The sequence below is a fragment of the Rhincodon typus genome, chromosome 35 (assembly GCF_021869965.1).
Source record: "Rhincodon typus isolate 14 chromosome 35, sRhiTyp1.1, whole genome shotgun sequence".
Taxonomy (NCBI): domain Eukaryota; kingdom Metazoa; phylum Chordata; class Chondrichthyes; order Orectolobiformes; family Rhincodontidae; genus Rhincodon; species Rhincodon typus.
The window spans coordinates 21715601-21742214 of NC_063366.1; the positions used below are offsets into that span (position 1 = coordinate 21715601).

The 26614-nt window shown below is 41.7% G+C and overlaps 1 protein-coding gene across 1 annotated transcript in view; it reads left to right on the forward strand.

Moving 5' to 3' along the window:
• The window catches only part of LOC109917291 (butyrophilin subfamily 3 member A1-like), a 51702-nt gene that overhangs the window by 13659 nt on the left and 11429 nt on the right, over window positions 1-26614 (forward strand). The window contains exons 6-12 of the mRNA XM_048616682.1: window positions 1082-1108; window positions 3574-3600; window positions 5299-5824; window positions 8374-8425; window positions 15165-15314; window positions 18495-18587; window positions 24335-24357. Of these exons, the coding sequence (XP_048472639.1) occupies window positions 1082-1108; window positions 3574-3600; window positions 5299-5824; window positions 8374-8425; window positions 15165-15314; window positions 18495-18587; window positions 24335-24357 (898 nt within the window). The remainder of the gene's footprint in view (window positions 1-1081; window positions 1109-3573; window positions 3601-5298; window positions 5825-8373; window positions 8426-15164; window positions 15315-18494; window positions 18588-24334; window positions 24358-26614) is intronic.

The following is a 26614-nucleotide window of genomic DNA, read 5'->3' on the forward strand; positions in this document are numbered from 1 at the left end:
AAGGGTCCCAACCCGAAACGTCACCTTTCCTGCTCCTCTGATGCTGCCTGGCCTGCTGTGTTCCTCTAGCTCCACACTGTGTTATCTCTGACTCCAGCATCAGCAGTTCTAACTATCTCTGTCCCATTGATCTCGTTGCTTTCATATCAAGTAAACATCTTAAGGTGTTTACCAAAAGATGTATATAAAGGACAGTGGACAATGAAGCTGGAGATTAGAAATTGTAAAAATCAGATCAAACTTGGAGTGTTAAAATGTCTATTGGTGAACTTTTGAACCTCCATTCAATGAGAAATGGACAGGGCATCACAACCATACACTATTACAATATCTTAGACAAACGGGCACACATTTGTGTCATCAGATTTTGAGATGAGCTCTGTGTTCCATTTTATTTCTGCATGGCACTTAGTTACTAGATAGTAATGAAGAGAGCAAGTGGTACGACCTAAAATTATACCTAGCCTGTTTATCTGAGACACTGACATTGCAAAATGTTGTAATTACTTCATAGCAGAAATGTTTTGACCAAAGCTCTGACCATCCTTTTATAGTGGTTTTAGAGTAACATGGTGATTCTGAGCTTATGAAATGTATATAAACACAGATTATTTCTTCAGTCAAAATGTAATCAAAACCTGAGCAGTTAGCACTACAGCCTCACAGTGCCAGGGACCTGAGTTTGATTCCAGCTTGGGTGGAGTTTGCACGTTCTCCCCATGTCTGTGTGGGTTTCTGCTGGGTGCTTCAATTTCCTCCCACAGTCCAAAGAAGCGCACATTAGATGGATTGGCCATTGTATGGGTGTGGGTGGAATGCTTTTCGGAGGGTTGGTGCAGACTCCATGGGCCAATCAGCCTCTTTTTGCTCTATAAGAATTCTCTGGATTCTGTGGTAGAAGTTTAAAATTTAACCTAGTTGTTTAGAGTTTCAGTTGTTTATCTTTGAAACGAATTCCATATAATTTCATTAGCACTGGGAAGTGCCTTGAATGTTGAATTTGTGCTCAGTACCTGTAAAGGGTGTGATGTTATCTGTGGAACCCCTCTCATTAATACTTCACTATGTTCTTGACTTTCAGAGCTACAACTGTTTTGCATTTTGGAAGGTAAGATATATTTCTGAATCATTCCAGAGCCATGATTTATGATGATTGAAATCAGAAAGCTTTGGTTTTGTAACTTAGAATTTTACCACTGTAATATTGAATGTTTTTACAAGCATGGACAGCAGTAGAACTCATGGGAAAAGCACTGCGTTCTGATTGTATGCATCTTAGAAAGCTAAGAGATGTTGGAAAATAATACTGGCTCAGATTACACTCTTGTGAACACAATGGACAAGAAAACTTTGCCAGAGAAATATTGGCTCAAAATGCTCAGTTCAAAATGATCAAAAAGAATTAATTGGTCTGAGGGTGCCATGTCAGTTTGTAATATTGAATAAAACTTAATGCCACAAAGATTGTGGAACAATCAAGGCACGTTAACATGAATTTCTAAAACGTGTATGTCGTCTGGCAAAGTTAAGACTTCCTTGAGAAAATCATGGCATGTGCACACAGTAGCACTGGAGACTTGTGCCTCAACTTGATCACCATGGCATTAAAAGTATCATGCATCAACAGAAAGTGGTTAAATCTAATAGAGAGAGGATGAACTTTCCAGGGTGACCAGATCAGGGAACATTTCTCGTGATCCTGTCGAAGTCAGCGGGCACCTTGCTTTTTTTTAGTATCGCTGCTGGGCAGCAAGTTTTATTTTGGGCAGCCTTACTGATTTGGGGGTGTGCGAAAACCACCTCTCACTGCCTGCAGTACCAGAATCCAGTAGTAGTCCCTACCAGGAATACGTGCAGTCTCCTGGAATAAAAATCATGGATATTGAACTTGAAGGCAAGTCTGGCTGTTTTAGTCAGGCATGGATTGGAGACCGCAGCGAGGTGTGGGGGTTCACAGTGGGCACAGCATGGGTGGAGGTGGGTGGGGGCACCAAATGGAAGTACCATCTTGAGAGTGTGGAGAGGAGGAAAGGGGGTGTTGTTTAATGTACACAAGGCACAAGCTGTCCTTTCTCGCCATGAGCCATGTTTTTGTCTTAATAACAGTGGTATATCTGCCTGATACCTTAGCGCCCAGTATAATATGGAAGACAGGTCAAGGAGGTTGTGGGCTGGCTACCTGCTTTATTTCACGTCCCCAAGCTCTCACCTGACATGTGATGTGGGAGAGTGTCAAATTCACCCCGGGTTAAAGGATATAATGTAAAGAGTGCTGATACAGAGGTTCAATGTTAGAACAATTGGATAATTATCAGAACTTTCAGATAATTGGTTTTATGGTTCATTGTGAAGAGAGTTGTAAGAAGACACAAGTGCCAGGCAAACAACCATCTCCAACAAAAAAAAATTCTAGTTATCACCCCTTGACATTTAATGACATAGCTGTCATTGAGTCCTCGTACTGTCAACGTACTGGGGATACCATTGACCAGGAAGTGAACTTGACTAGTGATATAAATATTGTGATGAAAAAGGCAGGTCAAAGGATATGCATTATACAGTGGGTGATTGTATGACATTGCCACTTCTTGGAAAATCTGGCTCACAATTTCCAGGACAGGAAAGGCTTCTATTTCCTGAGTTTAAGAGACCGAGTGTGTCAAAATGCAACATGTCAAAGCTCAGTATGTTGTCCGCTATAATAATGCATTCCATCATTCAAATCTCTGCACTACTCCCTGTTCTTGCACTTGGAGTCATCATCTGTTTTGGACTTCATTAATGCAAGAAAACTAGACAGCAAAGAGTATTTGCCGATTAGCGAGCCTGCCCTCAATTAAGTAGACAGAATAGAACAGCTATAGAGTCTTAGAGATGTACGGCACGGAAACAGACCCTTCAGTCCAACTCGTCCATGCCAACCAGATACCCTAAATTAATCTATCCTCTTTGCCAGCATTTGGCTCATATCCCTCTAAACCCTTCCTATTCATATACCCATCCAGATACCTTTTAAATGTTGTAATTGTACCAGTCTCTATCACTTCTCTGGCAGCTCATTCCAAACACGCACCAGCCCACATGAAAAAGTTGCCCCTCTGGTCCCTTTTAAATCATTCCCTCTCAGCTTAAACCGATGCCCTCTAGTTTTACACTCCTTCCATCATGGGAAAGAGACCTTGTCCATTTACCCTATCCATGTCCCTCATTTTATAAACCTCTCCGGTCACCTCTCGGCCTCCAACGCTCCAGGGAAAATAGCCTCAGCCTCTCCCTATAGCTCAAACCCTCCAACCCTGGCAACATCCTTCTAATTTTTTTAGAACTGTTTCAAGTTTCACAACATCTTTCCTACAGCAGGGAGACCGGAATTGCATGCAATATTACAAAAGTTAACTAGCATTTAAATCCCATCATGGTCTCTGTATGTTTCTTTTCCAACCTGACTGAGATTTCAGTGCAGACTAATGAATGGGGAACATTCTTAATTCCTAATTTGCAACTGTACAATTGTCTGATTTAACTGATGAGAAATTTGGTGCACTGTAATGATGTTTTGTTTTACATTTGCAGGTTACAAAAATTACAACATCGATTATCGTAAGTATAAAGCCCCGCAATACAAAACAACACCATCTCGCATTTATAAAACATCTTTTATGGTGTAAAATGTCCAAAGTTACTTCACAAGAATATTAGCAGAGAAAAATTGACATGGGACCACATTGAAAAGGTATTAGGATAGACGACCAAAAGTTTACTCCAAAACATAGGTTACATCAGCATCATTGTAAATTTTAGAGGCAGGAAAGCCATGAATAATCACAGAATTGTTATGGTGCAGAAGGTGGCCATTCGGCCCATCATATCTGTATGGTCCCTTCAATGAGCATTATGACTTAATGCCATCCTCTTGCCTTAACTCCATACTTCTGTATATGGTTTCTATTCAAATATTCCTCTACTTCCCTATTGATTCTCACCTGACTGCCTACTACACTGGCACACAGCAAACCACTTGTTGCATGAAGAAATATTTTCTCGCATCACACTTGCTACTTTTGCAAATCACTTTACATCTCTGTCTCACTTTGATCTTTTCACGAATGGAAAAAGTTTCTCCCTAGCTACTCTATCCATACCTCTCATGACTTTGAAAATATCAATCAGATCTCCTCTTAGCCCCTTTCTTTTAAAGGAGAATAATCCCGGTCTCTCAAACCTGTCCTCAATGAAAGTTTCTCATCCCTGAAACCATTTTATAACTCCTTTCTACACACTCTCCAATGTGTACATGTCCTTCTATTTGTATTGTGTTGTAGCTGAGGTCTAATACATACCTTTTTTATTAGTTCAGCACAACCTCCTTGTCCTTGTTCATCTGCCATCTATCTGCTCAATCTACCAACTATGTCCTTCTGGAGATTTACACTGTCCTCCTCATGGTTTACAGTGTTTTCAAGGTCCATATAACTCTTCAACTTTGAAGCTGTCCCCTACACTCGATCATTAATATAGATCAGGAAGAGCAAGGATCCCAACACTAATCCCTGGTAACTCCACTACAAATCTTCCTCCAGCCTGAAAAATATCCAACGACAGCTACTCTACGTTTCCTACTATTCAGCTAATTTTGTATCCATGTTGCTTCTGTCCCCTTTTTTTTAATATTCCATGAGCTATAATTCTTCTCACCTGTCTATTGTGTGACACAATGCCAAGTGCCTTTTGAAAGTCCATATACAACACGTCAACAACACTATCCTCATCAATCCTTTCTGTTACGTTTTCAAGCATTTAAAACATTGTTATTATAAAAGGTGCAATAGGCAAGGTTATGAGGAGAAAGCATGTCACTAAGTGAAATACTCCTTCAAACAACCAGTGCAGGAATGCTGGCCTGCTTCTGCACCATCAACTCTGTGATTTTGCAATTGATTTGAATATTCCTTCCTTCGCTTCCCCACCCCATCTCTCTGAGGGGTTGTGATCTGCCCTGTGGAACAACCAATAGTTTGCCGTTGTCAGAGATTAACTTCTCCTTTTTGGGATGATCCCCTTCTTTCTCCAACAACTGGAAATCTGCTGGGAACACCAGATTTGGTGAAAGCATCAAAAATGCCATATCCATGGGATTGAGGCAGAAGACCTCTAATCAGAGGAAATGAAATAAAAACTTTTCAAAAAAAATCCTCAGATTCTATAGGGATTTAATTGAATTATTTAATGTCTAAATCCTGAATAAATCTGTGTCTAGCCTTGAGTGAATCTCTGTACTTTTGCTCTTTCCTCTCCTAGCCTCTGTGACCTTGGTTAAGAAAACTGGCCATCAGGAAGTTGAGGTGTCTGGGGATCTGAAAAGTGTAAAATGGACTGGAACAAATCAACCTGATGCCGAGAAGAGGCTGAAGGACCCATCCTATGTGCTGGGAAAAGAGGGATTCACATCAGGGAGGCATTACTGGGAAGTGGAGGTGATTGGGACAGGCGAGTGGAATCTGGGAGCCGTTGCAGAATCTGTGAATTGGGAGGAACAGATTAAACTGAAACCTGAGAATGGATTCTGGACCATTGGATGGCTGGAAAACCATCTGGTCGTGAATAACTCTGCCGATCCGCAGCTTTCTCTTGGTGATGTCCCAAAGAAGATTGGTGTTTATCTCAATTATGAGTCTCAGACGGTTTCATTTTTCAACGCAGACACAAAATCTCATCTCTACACTTTTCCTAGGAAAGAATTCCCACCAAAACTTTATCCAATATTGCAAACTTCAGAAAATGCCCAGCTGAAAATCTGTCCCACTTCAAAGAAACGTCTGTGGTTGCTGAAATATTGAAGTTCATACTTTGACATGTAAATTGGACATAACAGGAATCCAAAAGCGATGGTATTGCATTGGACACCCATTCTATGTGACTCTATATTAACTGCCATTAACTTGAGTAAATTTTAATATCAGCCATCTCATAATGGACGGTATATTTCTCTAATTTGATTCCCTGTCATATTTCATTTTATTCCCATTCAATTAAAATGGAAATTTTATTTGAATAAAATAAAATGAATGATAAAGTGTTTGTTACATAATAGACAATTATATAGGGCAGGGTTCAGAACCTAGAAATAACTAGAAATAAGAAGGCCATTTAGCCCGCAAGATTTCTACTATTCATTGAGATCAAGATTGACCTGCAACTTGACTCCAAATATTTGTCTTTGCACTAAACCCCTTAAAACCTTGAAAAACAAAAACCTATTCATGTAAAATTTGAGTATTGCTATGTAATTAACTACCTTTCCTGCTTAAACTATTAGTTTTAACACATACTTTCCTTATTGTTTGCTGTCTTTCGACATGTGAACAGTGAGGACTCTAAATCACTGCATCACAATTGGAGTATGTTATTATTTTCTATCATTTACTGTATGTCACGGTTGCTTTTGTTTTCCTTTTGTATATCAATAACTTTGAATTGTAACTGTGAATATTGCAAAATTAAATTGTTCCCTACTAAAAGTAAGCTTGCAAGCTATTAATTTAATGTGATCAATGAAGAGTTTGTTGGAGGTCCTCTGTAATTTATTAAATTTGTTCAAGGAATCATCGCTCTTTCCTTCATTACTCCCTGCTTCACTTAGTAACACAACTAATTTACATCCCCAGTCTGGAGCTGGGATTTGTCCTGCTGTTTTAATTTTTTTACCTTTCACCCTGTGATGTAGCAATTATGTTTTTTAATGATATTTGGGTCTGGTATTTGAGTAATTGGTGAGCATTTGTATGTGTCTGACATTTAATTATTAACTTATAAGTATCTTTGTAGACATAGCAATTTCTTTTTAAAACAGGTTTGGAAGCCTGGCTGCAGAGTGAATGGATTTGTGCTTTAATGGACTTCTGTTTATTTTGGATTGTTTGCGACCCAACATGTTAAATGATGGGGCCTTGAACATTTGTTAGAGTTCTGGAATTTTGCTTTAATGGAAATGTACATAACTTAGAGACTTTTAGAGACTTAGTTTTATGTTTAACGTTGGGTAGTCCTATGAAGATCACAGAGCTGGAAGGCTTGATAGAATAGTACTCCTCAGAAGAGGAGAGGAGAGTGAGCTAGATCTTTTAGAGTGAAGAATTAGTTAGTTTCAGACCAGCTAAAGCCCTGCAAGTAGTTTTTAAGCAAAATGCAGTAAAGCTCGTGTAAGATAGCTTCTTCCTTGCACTATCACAGTTCCTGTTTAACAACTGAATCCTGAGTGCTCAAATTTAAGCAAGATGTTCAATAAGGCATACCAGTTTGAATATTCTCCTAATGATTTTATTACTGCACGAGGAATAGAGAACTGTACCCTGTCTGTTTTGGATATTGTATAAAAGCATTTTTTGTTTTTCCAATTTACAGAGGATGTTCTGGGATTAATGGTCTTTTTGTGAATCACAATGTAATAGGGAATGTGATTTTCTATATTGTACAAGAAGAGAAAGCTGATTTCTAATCAGAAGCCACTTGTAAAATAAAGATGTTGAATGCAAAAGTTACCAGTTAGATCATGCTGACTGCTAGCTGCCAAGCTTTATTTAATTCTAAGTCAGGCAAATTGACTTGAATTTGTCAAGTTAATACCATGAGAAATGAGCCACTGGCTCAACTGGCTGTTGCCTATTTTGATCATTTGAAACAAGCCGCTGTTATTTCTGTCTGTAAAATACAGGGCAATCTGTATTAATATATGTAGCTATGAATAAGCGTTAACCGTGCTGCACAGCATGCCTGACCGACAAGGTTACTTTGACAGAGACAACCAATATAAAATTACAAGGTACTGTAGGGTGGTGATGGAAATGGGTGATATTCTGGAGATAGGAATAAGTACAAAAAACGGAAAAATGGAGTAAAGTGCAGCACGAGAGCAGAAAGGGAGAGGGATCAAATCCTTGGATTGAGCCTTTAGCGTGTGAGGACGGGTTGAGTCAGTGTTAAACAGAGCATGGAAAGACAGTCTCAGCGTAAGGGAGTATTGTCAGAATGATGTGGCAGTGAGAAAGAGCAGAGTGTCAGGTTTGATATTTTCGTGACATCCTTTAGGGAAATATGTGCAAGGAGAACAGCTCCATACCAGCCCTTTCCCATCACTGTCCCTATTCATTTTATATGAAAGCAGCACGTACAGCATAAATTGTGGAGTGAATGCGAACGTTGCTCCGGTGTAGAGCATCTCGCGTTATTAGTGATGAACTATACACAAAATATTTCTGCAAAGAGACAGGAAATTTGTAACTATTGAGTTTAAATGACAGACTTTTCATTTTCATAGACGTGCTGGGTATAAAACACGCAGCTGATTGGCTAACGCCTCTTTTCCGCCCATTGCAGGGTCCAACTTTTCCTGACGGTTAAGGGTAGTACCGATTTCAGTCAAAAGATGGTACTTGTGAGCTGTAGAAAGCTCGGTGAAGTTTCACAGTTCAGAATCAGCACTTACAAAGGTTTAAGGCTTTCACAAGCATCAAGTTATAACTGTCAAGATAAAATCTTTTTCGCTGATGTCTGTGCTCCTGGATTAGCTATTTAAGAGGACATTCAATTGCTTGTTGACGGCTTTGCTGTCCCTTATAACACCTCGCTTGTTGACGAGTCTGAACACGACAGTAATTTCACGCCTATCTGCCTCTGACCACAAACTCTGAGACCCAATCATTACAATCCAGACCTCACCGGTTCATAAATTCTGTTATCTTGGCAACACTCTTCCCCACCTCACCACGTTACATGATGACATTGAAAGTGGGATAGAGCGCTGAGGATGTTTGGACAGGTAAGTCGAATGCCGAGTATTTAGTCACTATTACACGATTGTGAAATACTAGCCTTATCGTGTTGCCTGGCGGGGGATTCTACGAACGTTCCAGAATGTAATTATACCACAGTGTATTAAATATAATTTACAGAAAGAAAGTGCAAATAGCCTAGGTATTTTGTTTCAATCTGTCCGGGAAATGTACAGCACTGCTCTAGAGCAGATGGAACTTGAACACAGGCCTCCTTGCTCAGAGGAATGGATACTATTACTGCACCACAAGAACTCTCTACACATCCATGATTGTACTTTATATAGTTTACGAGACTGCCCCTTCCTTTTTCTAACCCCATCAAAAATTCTTCTCAAAAACAAATTGCTAGAGAAACTCAGCCGGTCTCGCAGCATCTGTGGCTAGAAAAGAGTTAGCTCTTTGGATTCAGTGACCCCCAGAACTGACTGTAGCTGGGAAAAGGTTGGTATATACACTGAAGATGGGTTGGGAGGATGGGGGAGGAGTAAACGATAGATGGATGTGGAGCCCATTTAGGGACAGAACAGAGCAGCAGTTAGGCAATCTCTTTTCACGTTCATCCCCCAACAGGATGGCCTCTGGGCTCTCTGCTTCTTCCTGGAAAAAAGGCCTGGACCATCCCCATCCATCACCAACCTCCTCCACTTGGCTGAGTTAGTCTTTAGTCTGAACACTTCTCCTTTAACTCCTCCCATTTTCTTCAGGTCAAAGAGCTGGCCATGGGTACCCACAAGGGCCCCAGTTATGCCTGTCTCTTTCTGGGGTCCATTGGACCATTCCTTTTCCAGTCATGCTCTGACCCCACCCACAACTCTTTCTCAGGTACATCGATAACATCATTGATGCTGCTTGCCTCTGAAAAATTTATCAATCTCGCTTCCATTTTCCACCCGGCCCTCACATTCACCTAATCCAACTCTGACTCTTTCCTTCCCTTTTTCAACATCTCTGCTTCCATTTCTGGGGATAGGCTGACCACCAATATCCATTAGTCAGTTTAATACTGACTCCCACTACTTGGACTATACCTCCTTAGACCCCCCCTTTCTGTAAAGATTCCAATCCATTTTCCCAGCTCTTCCACTTCAGTCGTATCCGTTCGGATGATGTGAATTTCTCCAAGGGAGTGTCTGAAATGCACTCCTTCTTTCTCAACAGTGGATTCCCAACCACCATGATTGACACGGTCCTGTCTGACCCATCTCCTGTGACCCTCACCCCTCTCAACAAAGGATCATTCATTACTATTTCCACCACCTTCAGCAGGATGCCATCACCATACACATATTCCTCTCCTCTCCCTTGTCAGCCTTCTGCAGGGGCCATTCCTCCAGGATACCCTGGTCCACTCCTCCTTCACTCCCAACACCTCTCTATTCCTCATGACACCTTCACCTGCAATTGCAGAAGGTATAACACCTGCCTGTTTACTTCCTCTCTCCTCTCTATCCAAGGCTCCAGACATAACTTCCAATTGAAGCGGCGATTTACCTGCATTTGACTCTCAATAGTCTACAATACTCACTGCTCACAATGTGTTTTCTTCTACACTGGGGTGATGAAACATAGATTGGGCAACTGCTTTGTAGAAAATTTATGTTCTGTCTGTAAAAAAGTCCCTGGGCTTCCAGTTGCCTGCCACTTCAACACACCACCCTATTCCCTGGCCAACATCTCTGTCTTCAATTTGCTGCACTGCTCTGGCAAACCCCATTGCAAGCTGGAAGAATGGCACCACTTGGGAACTTTCATATTCATAGAATTACAACAGCCCAAGAGGCCAATCAGCACAGCGAGTCTACACCAACCCTCCAAACAGCATCCCACCCAGGCCCAGCCGCCCACCAGTCCCTATAACCACCATGGCTAATCCACCTGGCCTACACACCCATGAACACAATAGGGCAATTTCACATGGCCTGTCCACCTAACTTGTATATCTTTGGACTGTGGGAGGAAACCAGAGCACCTGGTGGAAACTCACACAGACACTGGGAGGACAGGCAAATTCCAGACAGACATGTCAGAATTGAACCCAGGTCCTTGGTGCTGTGAGGCAGCAGTGCTAACCACTGAGCAACCATGCAGCCTATCAGGGCCAACTTCCATAAATTACCTTATGCCATGTCCTTCTCCCAAATCCCAAACACCAGGCCTTGTCATCACATAGGCTGTTACTGCAACCAACCCATTGTCAGCCAATAATGGTCCTCATTAGCAGCTATTGATTCTCCCAGGCTGAACATTATCCATTTCTTTTCTGTCCGATGATTGTTCTCTCTCCCTGGGCTCCATCTCCATCTAACTTTTAGCCATCATTCTCACATCTTCAGCTTCTAACTGGAATACAGAGTACTGGGCTAATGGTAAGATTCTTGGTAGTGTGGATGAGCAGAAAGATCTCGGTGTCCATGTGCATAGATCACTGAAAGTTGCCACCCAGGTTGATAGCATTGTTAAGAAGGCGTACAGTATGTTAGGTTTTATTGGTAGAGGGATTGAGTTTCGGAGCCATGAGGTCATGTTGCAGCTGTACAAGACTCTGGTGCGGCCGCACTTGGAGTATTGCGTACAGTTCTGGTCACCGCATTATAGGAAGGATGTGGAAACATTGGAAAGGGTGCAGAGGAGATTTACCAGGATGTTGCCTGGTATGGAGGGAAGGTCTTATGAGGAAAGGCTGAGGGTTTTGAGGCTGTTTTCGTTAGAGAGAAGAAGGTTAAGAGGTGACTTGATAGAGACATACAAGATGATCAGAGGATTAGATAGGGTGGACAGTGGGAGCCTTTTTCCTCGGATGGTGATGGCTAGCACGAGGGGACATAGCTTTAAATTGAGGGGTGATAGATATAAGACAGATGTCAGAGGTAGGTTCTTTACTCAGAGAGTAGTAAGGGCATGGAATGCCCTGCCTGCAAAAATAGTAGACTCGCCCACTTTAAGGGCATTTAAATGGTCATTGGATAAACATATGGATGATAATGGAATAGTTTAGGTTAGATGGGCTTCAGATTGGTTTAACAGGTCAGCGCAACATTGAGGGCCGAAGGGCCTGTACTGCGCTGTAATGTTCTATATTCTATGTTCTATACCAACCTTTTCTGAGCTACAGTCATTTCTGAAGAAGTTTCACTTTATCCTAAATGTTAACTCTGCCTTCTCTGCACAGCTGCTGCTAGACCTGCTGAGGGTTCTCTCACAATTTCTATTTTTGTTTCAGATTTCCAGCATCTGCAGTTTTTCTTTGTTGAACAAATTCTTTACTTCATTCTCTCCCAAGTTTATCTGAATTTCTCCCTAAATGCATCAATGTTATTTGCCCCACCTCCTCTGCGTCAAAATGTTCTGCATGTTAATAGATCTCTATGTAAAAATACTTCCTCTCAATCTCCCATTCTTGGTGACAATCAAATATTATAATTGCTTGTTCTGATTCCCACATCCCCACCACAAATCCCTAAAATTGGAAACATTGTCTTTATAGGGGAGTCACAGGTACATAGAGTAGTGAAGCAGGCGTTAGGTATGCTTCCCTTTATTGGTCAGTGCATTGAATCTGGGAGTTGGGAGGTCATGTTGTGGTTATTCAGTGCATTTTTGGAATGCTGCATTGAATTCTGGTCTCCATGCTCTAGAACAGATGTCATTAAACTTGAAAGGGTGCAGAAAAAAAAAAATTGCAAATACGTTGCCAGTACTGGAGATTTCAGCCATAGGGAGAGGCTGAATAGGCTGGGGCTATTTTCCCTGGAGAGTTGGAGGTTGAGGGGTGACCTCATAGAGGCTTATAAAATCATGACGGGCATGGATAGGATGAATAGCAAAGGTCTTTTTCCTAGGTAGAGGATTCCAGAATGAGAGGGAATATTGTAAGGTGAGAAGGGAAAGATAGAAAAGGGATCTGAGGGGTAACTTTTTCATGCAGAGGGTTGTGCATGTATGCAGCTGCCAGAGGAGTGGTGGAGGCTGGAACAATTATAACATTTAAAAGGTACCTGGGTGGGTATATGAATAAGAAGGGTTTAGAGGGATATGGGCCGAATGCTGGCAAATGGGACGAGATTAAATTAGAATATCTGGTTGGCGTGGATGAGTTGGACAGAAGGATCTGTTTCCATGCTGTACAACCCTATGATTCTATATCCAGCTTCCCCCTAATTTAGAATAGCCCTCTCATTTCATTCTTTTCTCGAGAACACACCCCAATCTATTGCTACCCAATGATAACAAGGTGTAGAGCTGGATGAACACAGCAGGCCAGGCAGCATCAGAGGAACAGGAAAGCTGACGTTTCGGGTCGGGATCCTTCTTCAGAAATGCTATCCAATGGCACTCTTTGGGTCACCCAGGCGAAGTGACAGCTGAGTTCAGCTCTGTTGTTCTGGAGCCAATACTTTCAGAAGAGCTGAGGATATTGAGATTGAGAAACTTTTTCAATGAACGCCACGTTCTGCACCGCTCAGGTGCTTCCTTTGCTGTTGCACGGTGTATACTTCAATTCATCCTCTGGTGATTTCCCAGGCTGAACAGTGGGGCCTTAGCAGCTACAGTAAAATCTCCTTGACTATCCTCAAAGCGTTGAGAAATATTGCAAGTTGCTGATTATTTTTAAAAAAGAAATGCTGAATTTTGTTTGCTGTCATCACGATACAGAAAATCCTATTTCCTCTTTTTTTCCGGAACACACATCGGTTCCGAGCTGATTGGCGTCACTGGCGAGTTACTATCAAAGCAAAAATATTCTGGCAATTTCTGCCAAACCTGTCAGTAGCTGTGAAGAAATTAACAGGTTGAAGGTTCGTCTTTTCAAGAGAATTTATGGGGTCGGCGTTCGTTGTACACTTGACACATCTTTGCTTTTTCTGTTTTGTTCAATGAGTAAATTTCGCTGTAATATTATTCACACCCCATCTCTGCTGATATGGAAATGAAGCCTACACAAATCAGATACAAACAAAGGCTACTGCGACTAATGTCTTTCCTTCCTTCATTACGTCCAGAGTGCTGATGTGAGCACTCTGTTCCTGCTTGTCCGGTAATCTCCTCTGCTGATTGATATAGCAAGAACTGCAGATAATGGAGTCAGAGACAACACAGTGTAAGCTGGAGGAACACAGAAGGCCATGCAGCATCAGAGAAATAGGAAATTTGACGTTTCGGATCGGGACCCTTCTTCAGAAACGAAACGTCGACTTTCCTGCTCCTTTGATGCTGCCTGGCCTGCTGTGTTCCTCCAGCTCCACACTGTACTGTCTCAATCTCCACTGTTATATGTTTTATGTATTAGTGGAATCCACATTAGTTTTATTGTGACACTCCAGACCTCTACTTGATTGGTGTTTATCTTCTCTAGTTCTTGTTGTAAGGCTTCGATCTCCTTCCGTTTCTGTAAACATCAATAAGGTTAAAGAGATCAAAGATAATGGGAGAAAACAGGAGAAGGGGATTGAGTTGGATCCTCACCTTTCTATGTCAGCATTCACTGAGCTTTGATCCGTTGCATCCACTGCTAGCTTGCTGTTTTGTCCAATCGTTGCTCTATCAGCTATTGCGTCAAGATTGTACTGTGAGCGACTTGCATCTTGTATTTTAGAGGGAGATCGTGTTTAACATGTTTGCTTGAGTTATTTTTAAACGAAGTTCACAACGGAAAATGGGGAAATACGCATGACTACAAAGTTGGCTGACTTAGAGAGCAGAATGTTCTTGTAATTGGGCTGGAAGAAAGCATAGGGTGATGTTATGCAAAGGTTGGTATTAGGATCTCTGCGTCTCTGCGTTTATACTAATGATATCATCCCGAGTAAGCAGAAAACAACTACTCCGGAGACACAAAAACAGGAAGGATTGGGCACGATAATCCTGGATTTCAAGAGGGTAGAGAGATGGTGAATAGGTGCACAGAGTGAGAAATGATACATTTCTGTAGGAAGAATGAAGATAAAAGTAAAGAGCAGGTCTCAGCAGGGAATACAGGGACAGAGAGGCATATCGGGTATATCAGGAGAGTTGCAGAGAATGAACGGACAGGTGAAAATGTAGTTAAAATGGAAAAAAAAACAAATCCTGGGTCTGTTCAATAGAGAAGTAGCAAAGGGATTCGATGAACTTTAATCAAAGTCTGTTCCAGCTTTAATCAAAGTTTTGTATTCAATTCTAGGCAATACGTTTTGGGATGGATGGGAAAATTTAAGGAGAGCGCAGAACTATTAAGAATGATCCAGAGATGAGAAACATCGGTGACATGGAGAGATTGGAGAAGCTGGGGTTGTCCTTCCTCCAGAGGAGTTGGGTGAGGGAATATTTGATTACAGTGTTCAAAAATCATAACAGATTCTGACAAAGTTGGTAGAAGTTGTTCCCATTGGAAGAAGAGTCAAAAACACGGGGACACCGATTGAAGGCGATTATGAAATATATCAAGGGCGAACTGAGGAAATATTTTCTCTTCAGCGAGTGGTTGGGATCCGGAACGCACTGCCGGTGAGTGTGATGGAGGCAGATTCAGCTGCGGCTTTGGAAAGGGAGTTAAATAAACTACAGAATAGAAACAGAACGTAGACACAGAGAGAATAGAAAAGTGAGAATTTTCCAGGCCCCAACATGTAACAAATGGGCTGAATAGTCTCTTTCTGTGCTGCAACTATTCTGTGCTCAGTGATTCCTCTTGTCTCAATACCAGTCCCTGACTGTGATGGTGAGTGGGAAACTTGCTCCAGTCCTCAGCTTTGGGCTGTTCCTCGCTGCAGTAAATCAATCCAAGTGCACAGGATGTTTCTCCCTTCCGCTGTGGGGAAATGGCTGCGATTCTCCCACCTCGTGTGCAATACCTCTGCTGGCTCACCAGTCAGCTCTGCGAAGCATTGTTCCGCGGTTTTTTTTAAAAACATCATTTCCTGATTAAAGTAGAACATTGCCCTGATATGATTACCAGGAGACTGGGTGTTTCAACGATCACATATCTCTGGCATTTGTTTATTTGGCTCCATTTAGAGAGGCAAACGCGAAGAATTTCAAACCCTGTCCCAATGTTGGATCATACTTTGTTTTCGGCCGTTTGCTGAACGTCACCGTTGTGTCTCATTTTTACATTTCTATTATTTCAGTCGCCACTCAAGTAAACCTTGCTAATAAACATTCGTGTAAATATTAAATGTAAACACTTAAGCACATTTTTCTACGAAAATCAACCAAGAAATCGATGACTATGCCTCTTGAATTAGGGTCACTCTATTCCGAAGAATAGCTTGTTGTATGATTTTCATTGGATGAAGATATGTTTAAATGATAACACATCACAGCAATGCCGAAACTGCATAGTTATCTTGTTTTAACTGGTTTACTTTTTATTTCAAAAAATACTTTAGTCATAAAAATATCTTTATTTACATACGTAGTCCCTAAAGCAGTTCGGTTCTGTACAGTAGCATATGAAGAAACAAACATTGGAGTTTGACTCTATCCAACAAACAACCCAAAGGCATCTCTTACTTGTACAAGATTATCATTTACATATATTGGAGGCAGGGGTATATGATAACCAAATGGACCCCATTTAGCTTCAGCAGGAAAACCTCAGATAGAGGTCTTTCGCCATTGCGGCTTGCGGCAGCTGCACCAAGCTTTAGCGCGTCCCTCAGCGCTGTGCCAGTCTGCAACACTCGTCCCAGGTCAACTCCTTGCTATGGAAGACCAACAAGTTTGGGGCAGACCTAAGAGCATCTTTCACTGAGTTGATGGTCCTCCAGGCGCAGTGGATGGTTGTCTTGGTGAGCATCCCCATGATCAGACCTTAGAGCACAGAGTCCCGGTATCATCCAGCAGCTCAGGAAAAATTTCCACACAACCTACTTCATCTTTCTCCAGACTTGCTTTGCCAAAAAAAAAATGCACATTCCAGCAGGAGATGTGTGACAGTCTCAACCCCACAACAGCTGCTTCGGCAACGTGTGTGGTGGAGGGAGTCCCGGTGAACATGAAGGATCTCACAGGTAACGTCCTTCTCACGACCAGCCGAGCAATATCTTGATGCTTGTTGGAAAGTTCTGTTATGAGGCATTCCGCCAAATGGCTTTGACAGTTTGCTTGGGGAAAAACACAATAGGATCCACCCTCTCCTTTCCACAGGGTCTCCACTACACTTCATAGAATCCCTACGGTGTGGAAAAAGGCCATTTGGCTCATGGAGTCCGCACTCACCCTCCTAAGAGCATCCCAACCAGACTCAACCCCTAACCACTGAGACACCTTGCAGCCCTCCTGTTGGACCTCTGGTCAAAAGTGTTCCTCTTTGCAAATTTCTCCACCAGGACAGGTGATAGGGAACGGCCCAACTACTTGGAGCATTCCGCGGCAGCGAGGCCAGTCAATTGGTTTACTGCTTTACTTGGGTTGATGTTAAACACTGTGTTTGACAAACCCGCATATTATGCAGACCTCCCTGTCACCTCGGCTACACACACAGAGTCACAGTGAATGTGTCCATTCACTCAATATGCCGTCGTCATGCGACAACATGCAATGAATCCACGTCAATTCACCCTGATCTGGGAGGAAAAAGTATGTAGGAACGAGCGAGTTGTGGGCGATATGAATGCATACTCCACTGTAACTGGTTGTTACAAAATTCTGAAGAAGTCATTTCGGAGTCGAAAACTCTGTTTTTCTCTAGATTGCTGAGTTTTTCTAGCTTTTTCTGATTTCCACCATCAGCAGTTTTTGCTTTTATTGGGAAGTTGGTCAGAATGAACATTAGAAGGAGATTCACGGTGGATTGAAAAGGACAAGAGGTGCTGCTCAGCGTGTCTCTCACAACCTTGGACACCTTTTTCCCGGACACAGCTGCTTTGAGGCAGAACTATATGAAGAACAACTGAACTGCTGTTATTCACAAGACAAAGGTCCCACTTAATCCCATCCTCTCTCCAACCACTCCCATTACTAATCCTGTGGGATTTTTTACATCGCCGGTGTGGATTCAATGATTCCTTGCCGCTCTTGTTTATTCCTCATTCTGCTTTGGGGGTTGTCTCCACCGTTTAGAATGGGCGGGACCTAGAGCAGCAAATAACAAGAATTTCTTCTGGATTGCAGTGAATGCCATGAGGGAATGACTGAGCCGAGTGCGTTCGGCAGCGCAGGAAACATTGAAACTGAAAGTGATTTGAATCAGGAAGTGCTGAGTGAGAACTTGTTTTCAGTCAGCAGGTCCAGAGTTTAAACAGGGAGGTAATTCGTCCCATTTGTCTGGATTTCTTCACCGATCCGATTTCTACCGTTCCTGTTTATCACGAAGAATTGAGAAAAGGAGGTAAACTCCTGCCCGAAACATAGACAGGCGTGTCCGGAAATAAACTTCAGAGGCAGCCGGTTCATGGCGAAAACTGACTGAGAAAACTCGAAAATTAATTCAGAAACCACGAGAAGGAAAGTAAATGTCACTGTGAGGAACATCAGGAACAACTGAAGCTGTTTTGTGAAACTGCCAAGAAATTGGTGTGTGACTTGTAGGGATTCCCGTGAACACGGAGAGCAGTGCTTCATTCCCGGTTAAAGAAGCTGTTGGAATTTACAAGGTAAAAGGAAACAGGTTTCAGCCCCTGATTACTTCATCACACTTTCAGGGTCTAACACTGATTTTCTGATTTTCTCTCCCAATCCCAGGACCGGGTGAAATCTTCCTTAGATTCTCTCACAGAGAAGAAACCAGGGACGCTAGAAATGGAGCAGCAGCAAAAAGAGATTTCACAAATTAGGGTAAACTCGCGCTGCGTTGAATTTGAAAACAAAAGAACTTTTAAATGTCTATTGAATCAAAATACAATTGTAACATTTAGTTAAAGCAACTTACAACAGAGGTCAAATATCGATAACAAGTCAAAAGCGCAACGTCAACGCCTTGTTTGTAATTTGCAGCCTCAAGACACTCTGGTATATATTCACCAAAGACAATTCTTATTCAGCAGCAAAACTGTGTGTTGATTTGTGACACCCTACTTTTTTCTATTACTGTGCATCTATGTCATTCTTAATCTCTAAGGTATATTGGTCTTTTATTGGCACAGGTACCACTTCCTAACACTAGTTCAAAACAAAAACACGTCTGGCAGCATCTCTGGAGAGAGAAACAGTTAACATTTCAAGTCTGGTAATGACTCCTTCAGTTCTTCAATTCATTTTCACATCTGTTAATTGCTGATCTCTGTTACAGTTCTCACCTTTAAGACTCAAGGCCCTTTTGCTGTCAATATATAGCCTTGATTCTTGACTCCAAGCAGCTTCAATTGCAACTTTTTCTTATTCAGCTTTAGATTCATCTGGCGACAATTCTCCAGCAGTCACACTAGATTCTCATTATGATCGGCAATTGCATTCACCATCATGAGTTCACCCCAGATAACTTCCTCCCCAGGAAGATCACTGTCTCATGTTCTCTTTGTGGAAACTCTTATGCAGCAATGAAAATGCCAGAAGTTCATGTGCAATCATTTATATCTCCCAAATGACATACAGAATGTACTTTTTCACTTATTCTATCATAGGATGTGGGCATCAGTGGCAAGATGAGCACTTGTTGATAATCCCTGATTGCCCTTGAAGTGAGTGGTCATTGCAAGGGACAGTTAACAGTATGTCACTGTCTTTTGGGACACCTTGCAAAGGTCTGTGGAGTCACATGTGAGCCAGACTGAGTAAGGTTGGTAGATTAAAAACTGAAGGAGCAGTGATTGCTGTAAATCAGAAACAAAATCAGAAAATGCTGGAAAAGCTCAGCAGGACTGGCAGCATCTGTGGAGAGAAATCAATTAATGTTTCAGGCTGAGTGACCTTTCCAGTTTATATGCAGAAAATAAGGTGGGGGGAAGGGGAAAAAGAGTAAATGATAGATGGGGATAAGATAGAGCCCAAAGAGAGAGAAAAGAACGTTTGGACAGACAAAGGAGTGGATAATAATCTGGCTAGGAGGGTGAATAGCTATTAAGGGGGACTGTTAATGGCTAACAGGTTGGCAGATTTCTGTTTTAAAAGGGCACTAGTGAAACACATGGGCTTTTACAACAATTTATGAAAGTTTTCATGGTCACCATTACTGAAACTAGTTTTCAATCCCAGATTTATTTACTGTGTAAGGATTTAAACCTGTGTCCCCAGAGCATTACTCTCTCTCTACTGATGCTGCCAACCTGCTGAGTTTCTATAGCATTCACTGTGTTTGTTTTGGATTTCCAGCAAACACAGAATTTTGCTTTTATTCCCAGAGCTTTAGTTTGGCTTCTGAATTACTCCTGATATTGTCACTCCTAGATCATCACTCTCCAATTAAAAAAAAGAACACTGCTTTCATCCAACTTCACTTGCAATTATTTGCATTGGGGGTGAAGACCTTTGTCTTGGCCAAGTTGTGGTAAATGTCTTCAACGGATGGCACAAGCTAGTGAAATCTTTTTAAAGCTTTATTTACATAATTTGATCCATACACACTTATAACTTTCTATGTTTATTTACAGGCTGCTAATCCAGTCTATAAGGGTTTTCATTCTCTTTTTTTTCCACTTCGTTTAACTCAAGGTCAGCTGGAATTCTCCTCAGCAGATGCTGAGTTATTATCACACTTCCATCTACTATGAGATGACATTCACTAGGAAACCATTTAAGGCCTGTTAAACAGTCTTCATAATCTTTTGGGATTTGTTTGACAGTCAGTGGCTTAGTGACCTACAAAACACTACAAGTTTCTTCTTGATTACATCTTGGTACAAGTCCAGGTGTTGCTTCAACTGAGAGATAAGTGTATTTTTACTTCATATCTTCTATTTGGAACTGAAGATCTTGATTCTTCCCATTGCATTCGCTCTTAGTTTAATTTTTCTCCTTGGGATAGGATTGTTCAATCATGTAGCCTTAATGTTAACTTTGAGGACCTAATTTTTGGGACACCACCTTGAGCTATCTTACATTGTTTTGCGGAGCACATGATGCTATACAAACCATCAGTTTTGTTGATTCACGTTCACATGATACTCTCCTTCTGCAGTCATTACTCTAACAGTCACAAACTATTTATAACCTTTAGATTTGAAGGTGCCAACATATTACATGGTAATTCATCAGACTCATTATCTGACATCTCTCTAACAGCCATCTTTATAGGCTTGGTTTGCTTTTACTTGTTAAATACTTGTGTGCAAAGTGATTCTGCTTCTTGTAGCTAGAATAATGTTTTCTTTTAATTTGTCTGGTGTACTTCACAACATCCTGTACTCTGGTGTTGATCTTTCTATTTAACCTTACAGCTTCTGCATCCATCAATGGCTTCTTTGAGAGTAGATTTTTCCTCACTTGGCAGTTTTACTCTCATGGTGGGATCTCTTATATTTAAGGATGTCTTATCTCTAATGTGATCATCTTTCAGTTGTCCACATTCAGCTAGATAACTCAGTGCCACCACATACTGATCAATATTCTCCATTTCCTCTTAGGTTTTGATGTTGAACAAATATCATTGGTTAGTAACATTACTTCAAAATGAGCCTTCAAAGTCTTTAAAATTTCTGCAATAAAGCTTTTCTGCTTCTTGGTGACATCGAGGATGCAGTACAGCATGTAGCATGGGAGCACTGTTAACACAATTGCTAATCTTTCTGGTTCAGATTTCTTTTTGAACTCTGTGGCTACTTCAAAATGTTGTGATTGACACTGGAAGAAATTCCAATCCTGTTGCATATTGTCTTTTATATCCACTACACCAGGAATTAGAAAATTTAATTGCTTTTGGAGTCAGCTGAATGTGCAGTTTACATGTCAATAGTGACATCAAGTAAGATGAACAGGATACGTCAATGATAATTCTGGTATTCTGGCTCATCCATCATTCAGAATTGCAGGCCACAGTTCTACTTCTGCTTTGCCTTTTCTTACAGTAACTGGCTTTACTACTGCTCTGGAAATGCACATGATTTCAGCTGCATTTCATATAATTGTTTAATACCTATTCATTCTAAAGTGAAGGTGATATATGGCAAATTTTAACTGACTATGTCATTTCACAAGTTTATCATGGCTTTTCAAATGCATTTATCTGACCAACAAGTTTGCTAAAATGAACCAGCTTCTCACTGAGAAGAACAGGTGTTTAATCCGAGATCTTGGAACAACAGGAGATGATTCTAAAAACACATGGAGGGAAAGCTTTGAGAAAATTGAGAGAACATCAACTCTTTTTAGGAGAAACGCTCCAAGTTACAGGAATAGATGGAAGAAAAAGACAGAGCGATATCTTTGCAGATGAGGGATTTTATTTCAGTTTCATTCAGTGAAAGTGAACAGTTACAACATGACTGATGAGGATTGTGAATTAAATGCAGAACTTTTCCATAATTCACAACTGATTTAAAACAATCAGTCGTTTTATCAAGTTTGGGGGAATTTATTATTGTCATTGAACCATACCTGTTTATCTTAATAATACCATAATACAGTCGTAGAGTCATACAGCACAGAAACAGACCCTTCGGTCCAACCTGTCCATGCTGACCATAATCCCAAAATAAACTGCTCCCATATCTCTCTAAGCCTTTCCTATTCATGTACCTATCCAAATGTCTTTTAAACATTGTAATTGTACCCACATTCACCACTTCCTTTGGAAGCTCATTCCACACTTTAACAACCCTCTGAGTAAAAAATATGCCCCTCATGTCTTTTGTAAATCTCTCTCCTCTCACCTTAAAAATGTTCCCCCTAGACCGGAAATCCCCCATCCTAGGGAAAAAAACAACTACCATTAACTCTACCTGTACCTGTCATGATTTTATAAACTTCTGTGCTCCAGTGAAAAAAGTCCCAGTCTATCCATTTCTGAAGATTTCTGAAGAAGGGTCTTGACCCAAAATGTCAGCTTTACTACTCCTCTGATGCTGCTTGGCCTGCTGTGTTCATCCAGCTCTACACCTTGTTATCTCAGATTCTCCAGCATCGGCAGTTCCTACTATCACAGTCTATCCAGCCTTTCATTATAACTCAAACCTTCCATATCCGGCAACATCCTGGTAAATCTCTTCTGAACCCTCTCCAGCTTAATAATATCCTTCTTATAACTGGTGACCAGAATCTTTCAAAACCAAACAGTGCAGTCAGCAAACTTTACAAATGAATTTGAAGCAACCACAGCTTTAGAGTGCAGACCAAGATCAAAGTTTACAAAGCCATAGAGCTCACTGGCTTTCTGCTGAGTCATGGATTGTGCATCACTGTTATGTACTCCTTGAGGACTTCCATCAGCACCGTCTCCATAACATGCTTAGGTTGTACTGGTACGACGTGATCACAAACTTTAAAGTCTTGGAAGCAGCCAATATCGTCAGCATTGAGGCCATCCTCCTTCAAAGCCAAACTGAGTTGGGTGGATTACATTGCCCAGATTGATGGACAACAGTCGTCTGTCCAGTTGGTACTGTATCAAAAGCTGACTGTTGGTAAGCAGAATAGAGAGACCTCACACAAGTAATCTTTCTCTGCTTGCTGCATTGACCACACCAGTAGGAAATGCATGCTATGGATCATGATGACTGTTGATGTTGCATTGGAAGTGCTGCAGATGCCTTTGAGACTGAATGATAAGCCAGTATGATAGTGGAGGAGGTTAGACCCAATTATCCTCAGCAGTGACTATATCTTCACTTGTACTTGCAAGTCGTGGAATAGGCCTGACTATCCACTAGTAGTCCTGCAACTGATGAGTACAACCTTCCTAAAATCACTGTCCTTGAAAAAATGTTGAGTCAGAGAAAAAGAGAAGGAGATATCTTGTCCCTATTAGCTGCTTTAGTGATTTTTTTTAGTGCTTACAGTGCATTTTCTACTGTTTATCTTGAATTTAGTGTAAAATTCTGAAAAGCTTTTTCTCGCAGAGATAAGGTAATTCATCCAAAAGATCTATACCACAATTTATTTCCAACAAAACTGCACCTCAATTCATCTCACCTTATCTTTGTGTTCATCTCTCTCATGTATAAACCTGGCTATCCCTTCAGTGTAGCTATACTATTTGCCTCACCGACTTATGTGGTAAAAAGTTATATATTCAAACACACTTTTCTTTGAATATTGTCCTGAATCCTCTTTTAGATTTTTAGTCATTACTTTCTACTTACAAGTCCTAACTGAATTCCCCAGAAGTTCTATGCATTTTCCTTATGATTCCTTTGTTAATTTTAATGACCACAGTTCAGTTCTCAGGATTCACTTTTCTGGGATGAAGACACTCAGCCTTTTCAGTCTTTCATCATGGGTGTATATTCAGTTCTGGCATTATTCCTCTAAATCTTTTTATATTCTCTCCTCTGCTTTTATATCATTTCTGTAAGATTATCTTTCTTTCAGAGTATGCAGGAGTCAGAATTGAGAATTAACCAGAGCTTGTAACAATGCGGACAATGTAATTTCTGTTTATTGGACATAAGCAGTTGTTTGTAGCACTTAAATTTGTGTTTTATTTATTTCAGGAGGAAACATGTCAGAAGATGAGGTATGACATCTTCTTTACAGGTACTCTGTATAATCTGGCAAATTAATCCAGGAAAGTGCCAATACCAATTTATAATCAGTTAGCTAGGTATATATGTCACACTGTTCTTCAAGGAAGGAGAAAAAGAGAAATCAAGAAACTACAGCTGAGCAGAGTTGTTAATTTCCAAGGATGTAAACTGATTATTAGAAGGATTAGAAGGGAATATTTTTTACCCACCATGTAGTGAGTGTCTGGAGTTCACTGTCCAGTTTGGTGGACATGGCAGGAACAGTCAACTCATTTAAATGGGAAAGTTGTATCTTAACCTGAAGTGGTGCAACTTTTACAGCTCCAGACCAGGTGCTGGAAATTGGGATGAGAATGGTGGCTAGTTTATGATGGGCTGAATGGCTATTCCTAGAAGGTTATTATTCAAATTATACTCAATTTGTTATCATGGATAGAAGGTCAGATAATGGACACAATGCAGAGAGACGAGATGAACAGGGCCTTTTCAAGTTGACAGCATTTTTAACTACTAGGGTGCTGAAGGATCAGTTCTGGGGGCTCACCCCATTATAATCTATATTAATGACTTAAGTAATTGGAATGAAGTTGGTTTCTCCAGGTTTGATTGCAATACAAAGCTGGGTATGACAGGTTGTGAGGAGGATACTAAGATACTGCAAAAATATATAGACAGGAAAAGTGAGCGGGCAATAAGGCAGCAGAGAGAGTATACTTCTGCTCCTAATTCAAACGTGTTTGTAGAATATAATAGTAATATTAATAAAATATAGTAAAGCAGAATATTTTTGAAATGGTGAGAGTTTTTAAATGCTTATGCTAGAGTGCTCTTGTTCAAGAAAAATAGAGTGTTAGTGACAAGTAAAGCAAACAATCAGGAAGGCAGAGATAGCAGGAACTACAGATGCTGGAGAATCTGAGATAACAAGGTGGAGAGCTGGATGAACACAGCAGGCCAAGCAGCATCAGAGGAGCAGGAAGGCTGACGTTTCAGGCCTCGACCCTTCTTCAGAAATGGGGGAAACCGACATCCATTTCAAGCCCACCGACTCCCACAGCTACCTAGAATATACCTCCTCCCACCCACCTTCCTGCAAAAATGCCATCCCCTATTCCCAATTCCTTCGCATCCGCCGCATCTGTTCCCAGGATGAGGCATTCCACTCCCGTACACCTCAGATGTCCTCGTTTTTCAAGGACCGCAACTTCCCCCCCTCAGTGGTCGAGAACACCCTCGACCGTGTCTCCTGCATTTCCCGCAACTCATCCCTCACACCCCCTCCCTGCAATAACAACCAAAACAGAATCCCCCTCATCCTCACGTACCACCCCACCAACCTCCGGATCCAACGCATCATCCTCTGATACTTCCGCCATCTACAATCTGACTCCACCACCAAAGACATTTTTCCCTCCCCACCCTTATCTGCTTTCTGGAGGGACCACTCTCTCCAGGACGACCTTGTCTGCTCCACACTCCCCTCCAGCCCCACCACACCCGGCACTTTTCCCTGCAACTGCAGGAATGGTACACCTGCCCCTACACCTCCCCCCTCACTCCCATCCCAGGCCCCAAGAAGACTTTCCACATCAAGCAGATGTTCACCTGCCCATATCTAATGTGGTATACTGTATCCGCTGTTCCCATTGTGGCCTCCTCTACATCGGGGAAACCAAGCGGAGGCTTGGGGACCGCTTTGCAGAACACCTACGCTCGGTTCGCACTAAACAACTGCACCTCCCAGTCGCGAACCATTTCAACTCCCCCTCCCATTCCTCAGACGACATGTCCATCCTGGGCCTCCTGCAGTGCCACAATGATGCCACCCGAAGGTTGCAGGAACAGCACCTCATATTTCGCTTGGGAACTCTGCAGCCCAATCGTATCAATGTGGACTTCACAAGCTTCAAAATCTCCCCTCCCCCTACCACATCCCAAAACCAGCCCAGCTTGTCCCTGCCTCCCTAACCTGTCCTTCCTCCCACCTATCCCCTCCTCCCACCTCAAGCCCCACCCCCATCTCCTACCTACTAACCTCATCCCGCCCCCTTGACCTGTCCGTCCTCCCTGGACTGACCTATCTCCTCCCTAACTCCCCACCTACACTCACCTTTACTGGCTCCATCTCTGCCTCTTTGACCTGTCTGTCTCCTCTCCACCTATCTTCTCCTCTATCCATCTTCTATCTGCCTCCCCCTCTCTCCCTATTTATTTCAGAAACCCCTTCCCCTGCCCCATTTCTAAATC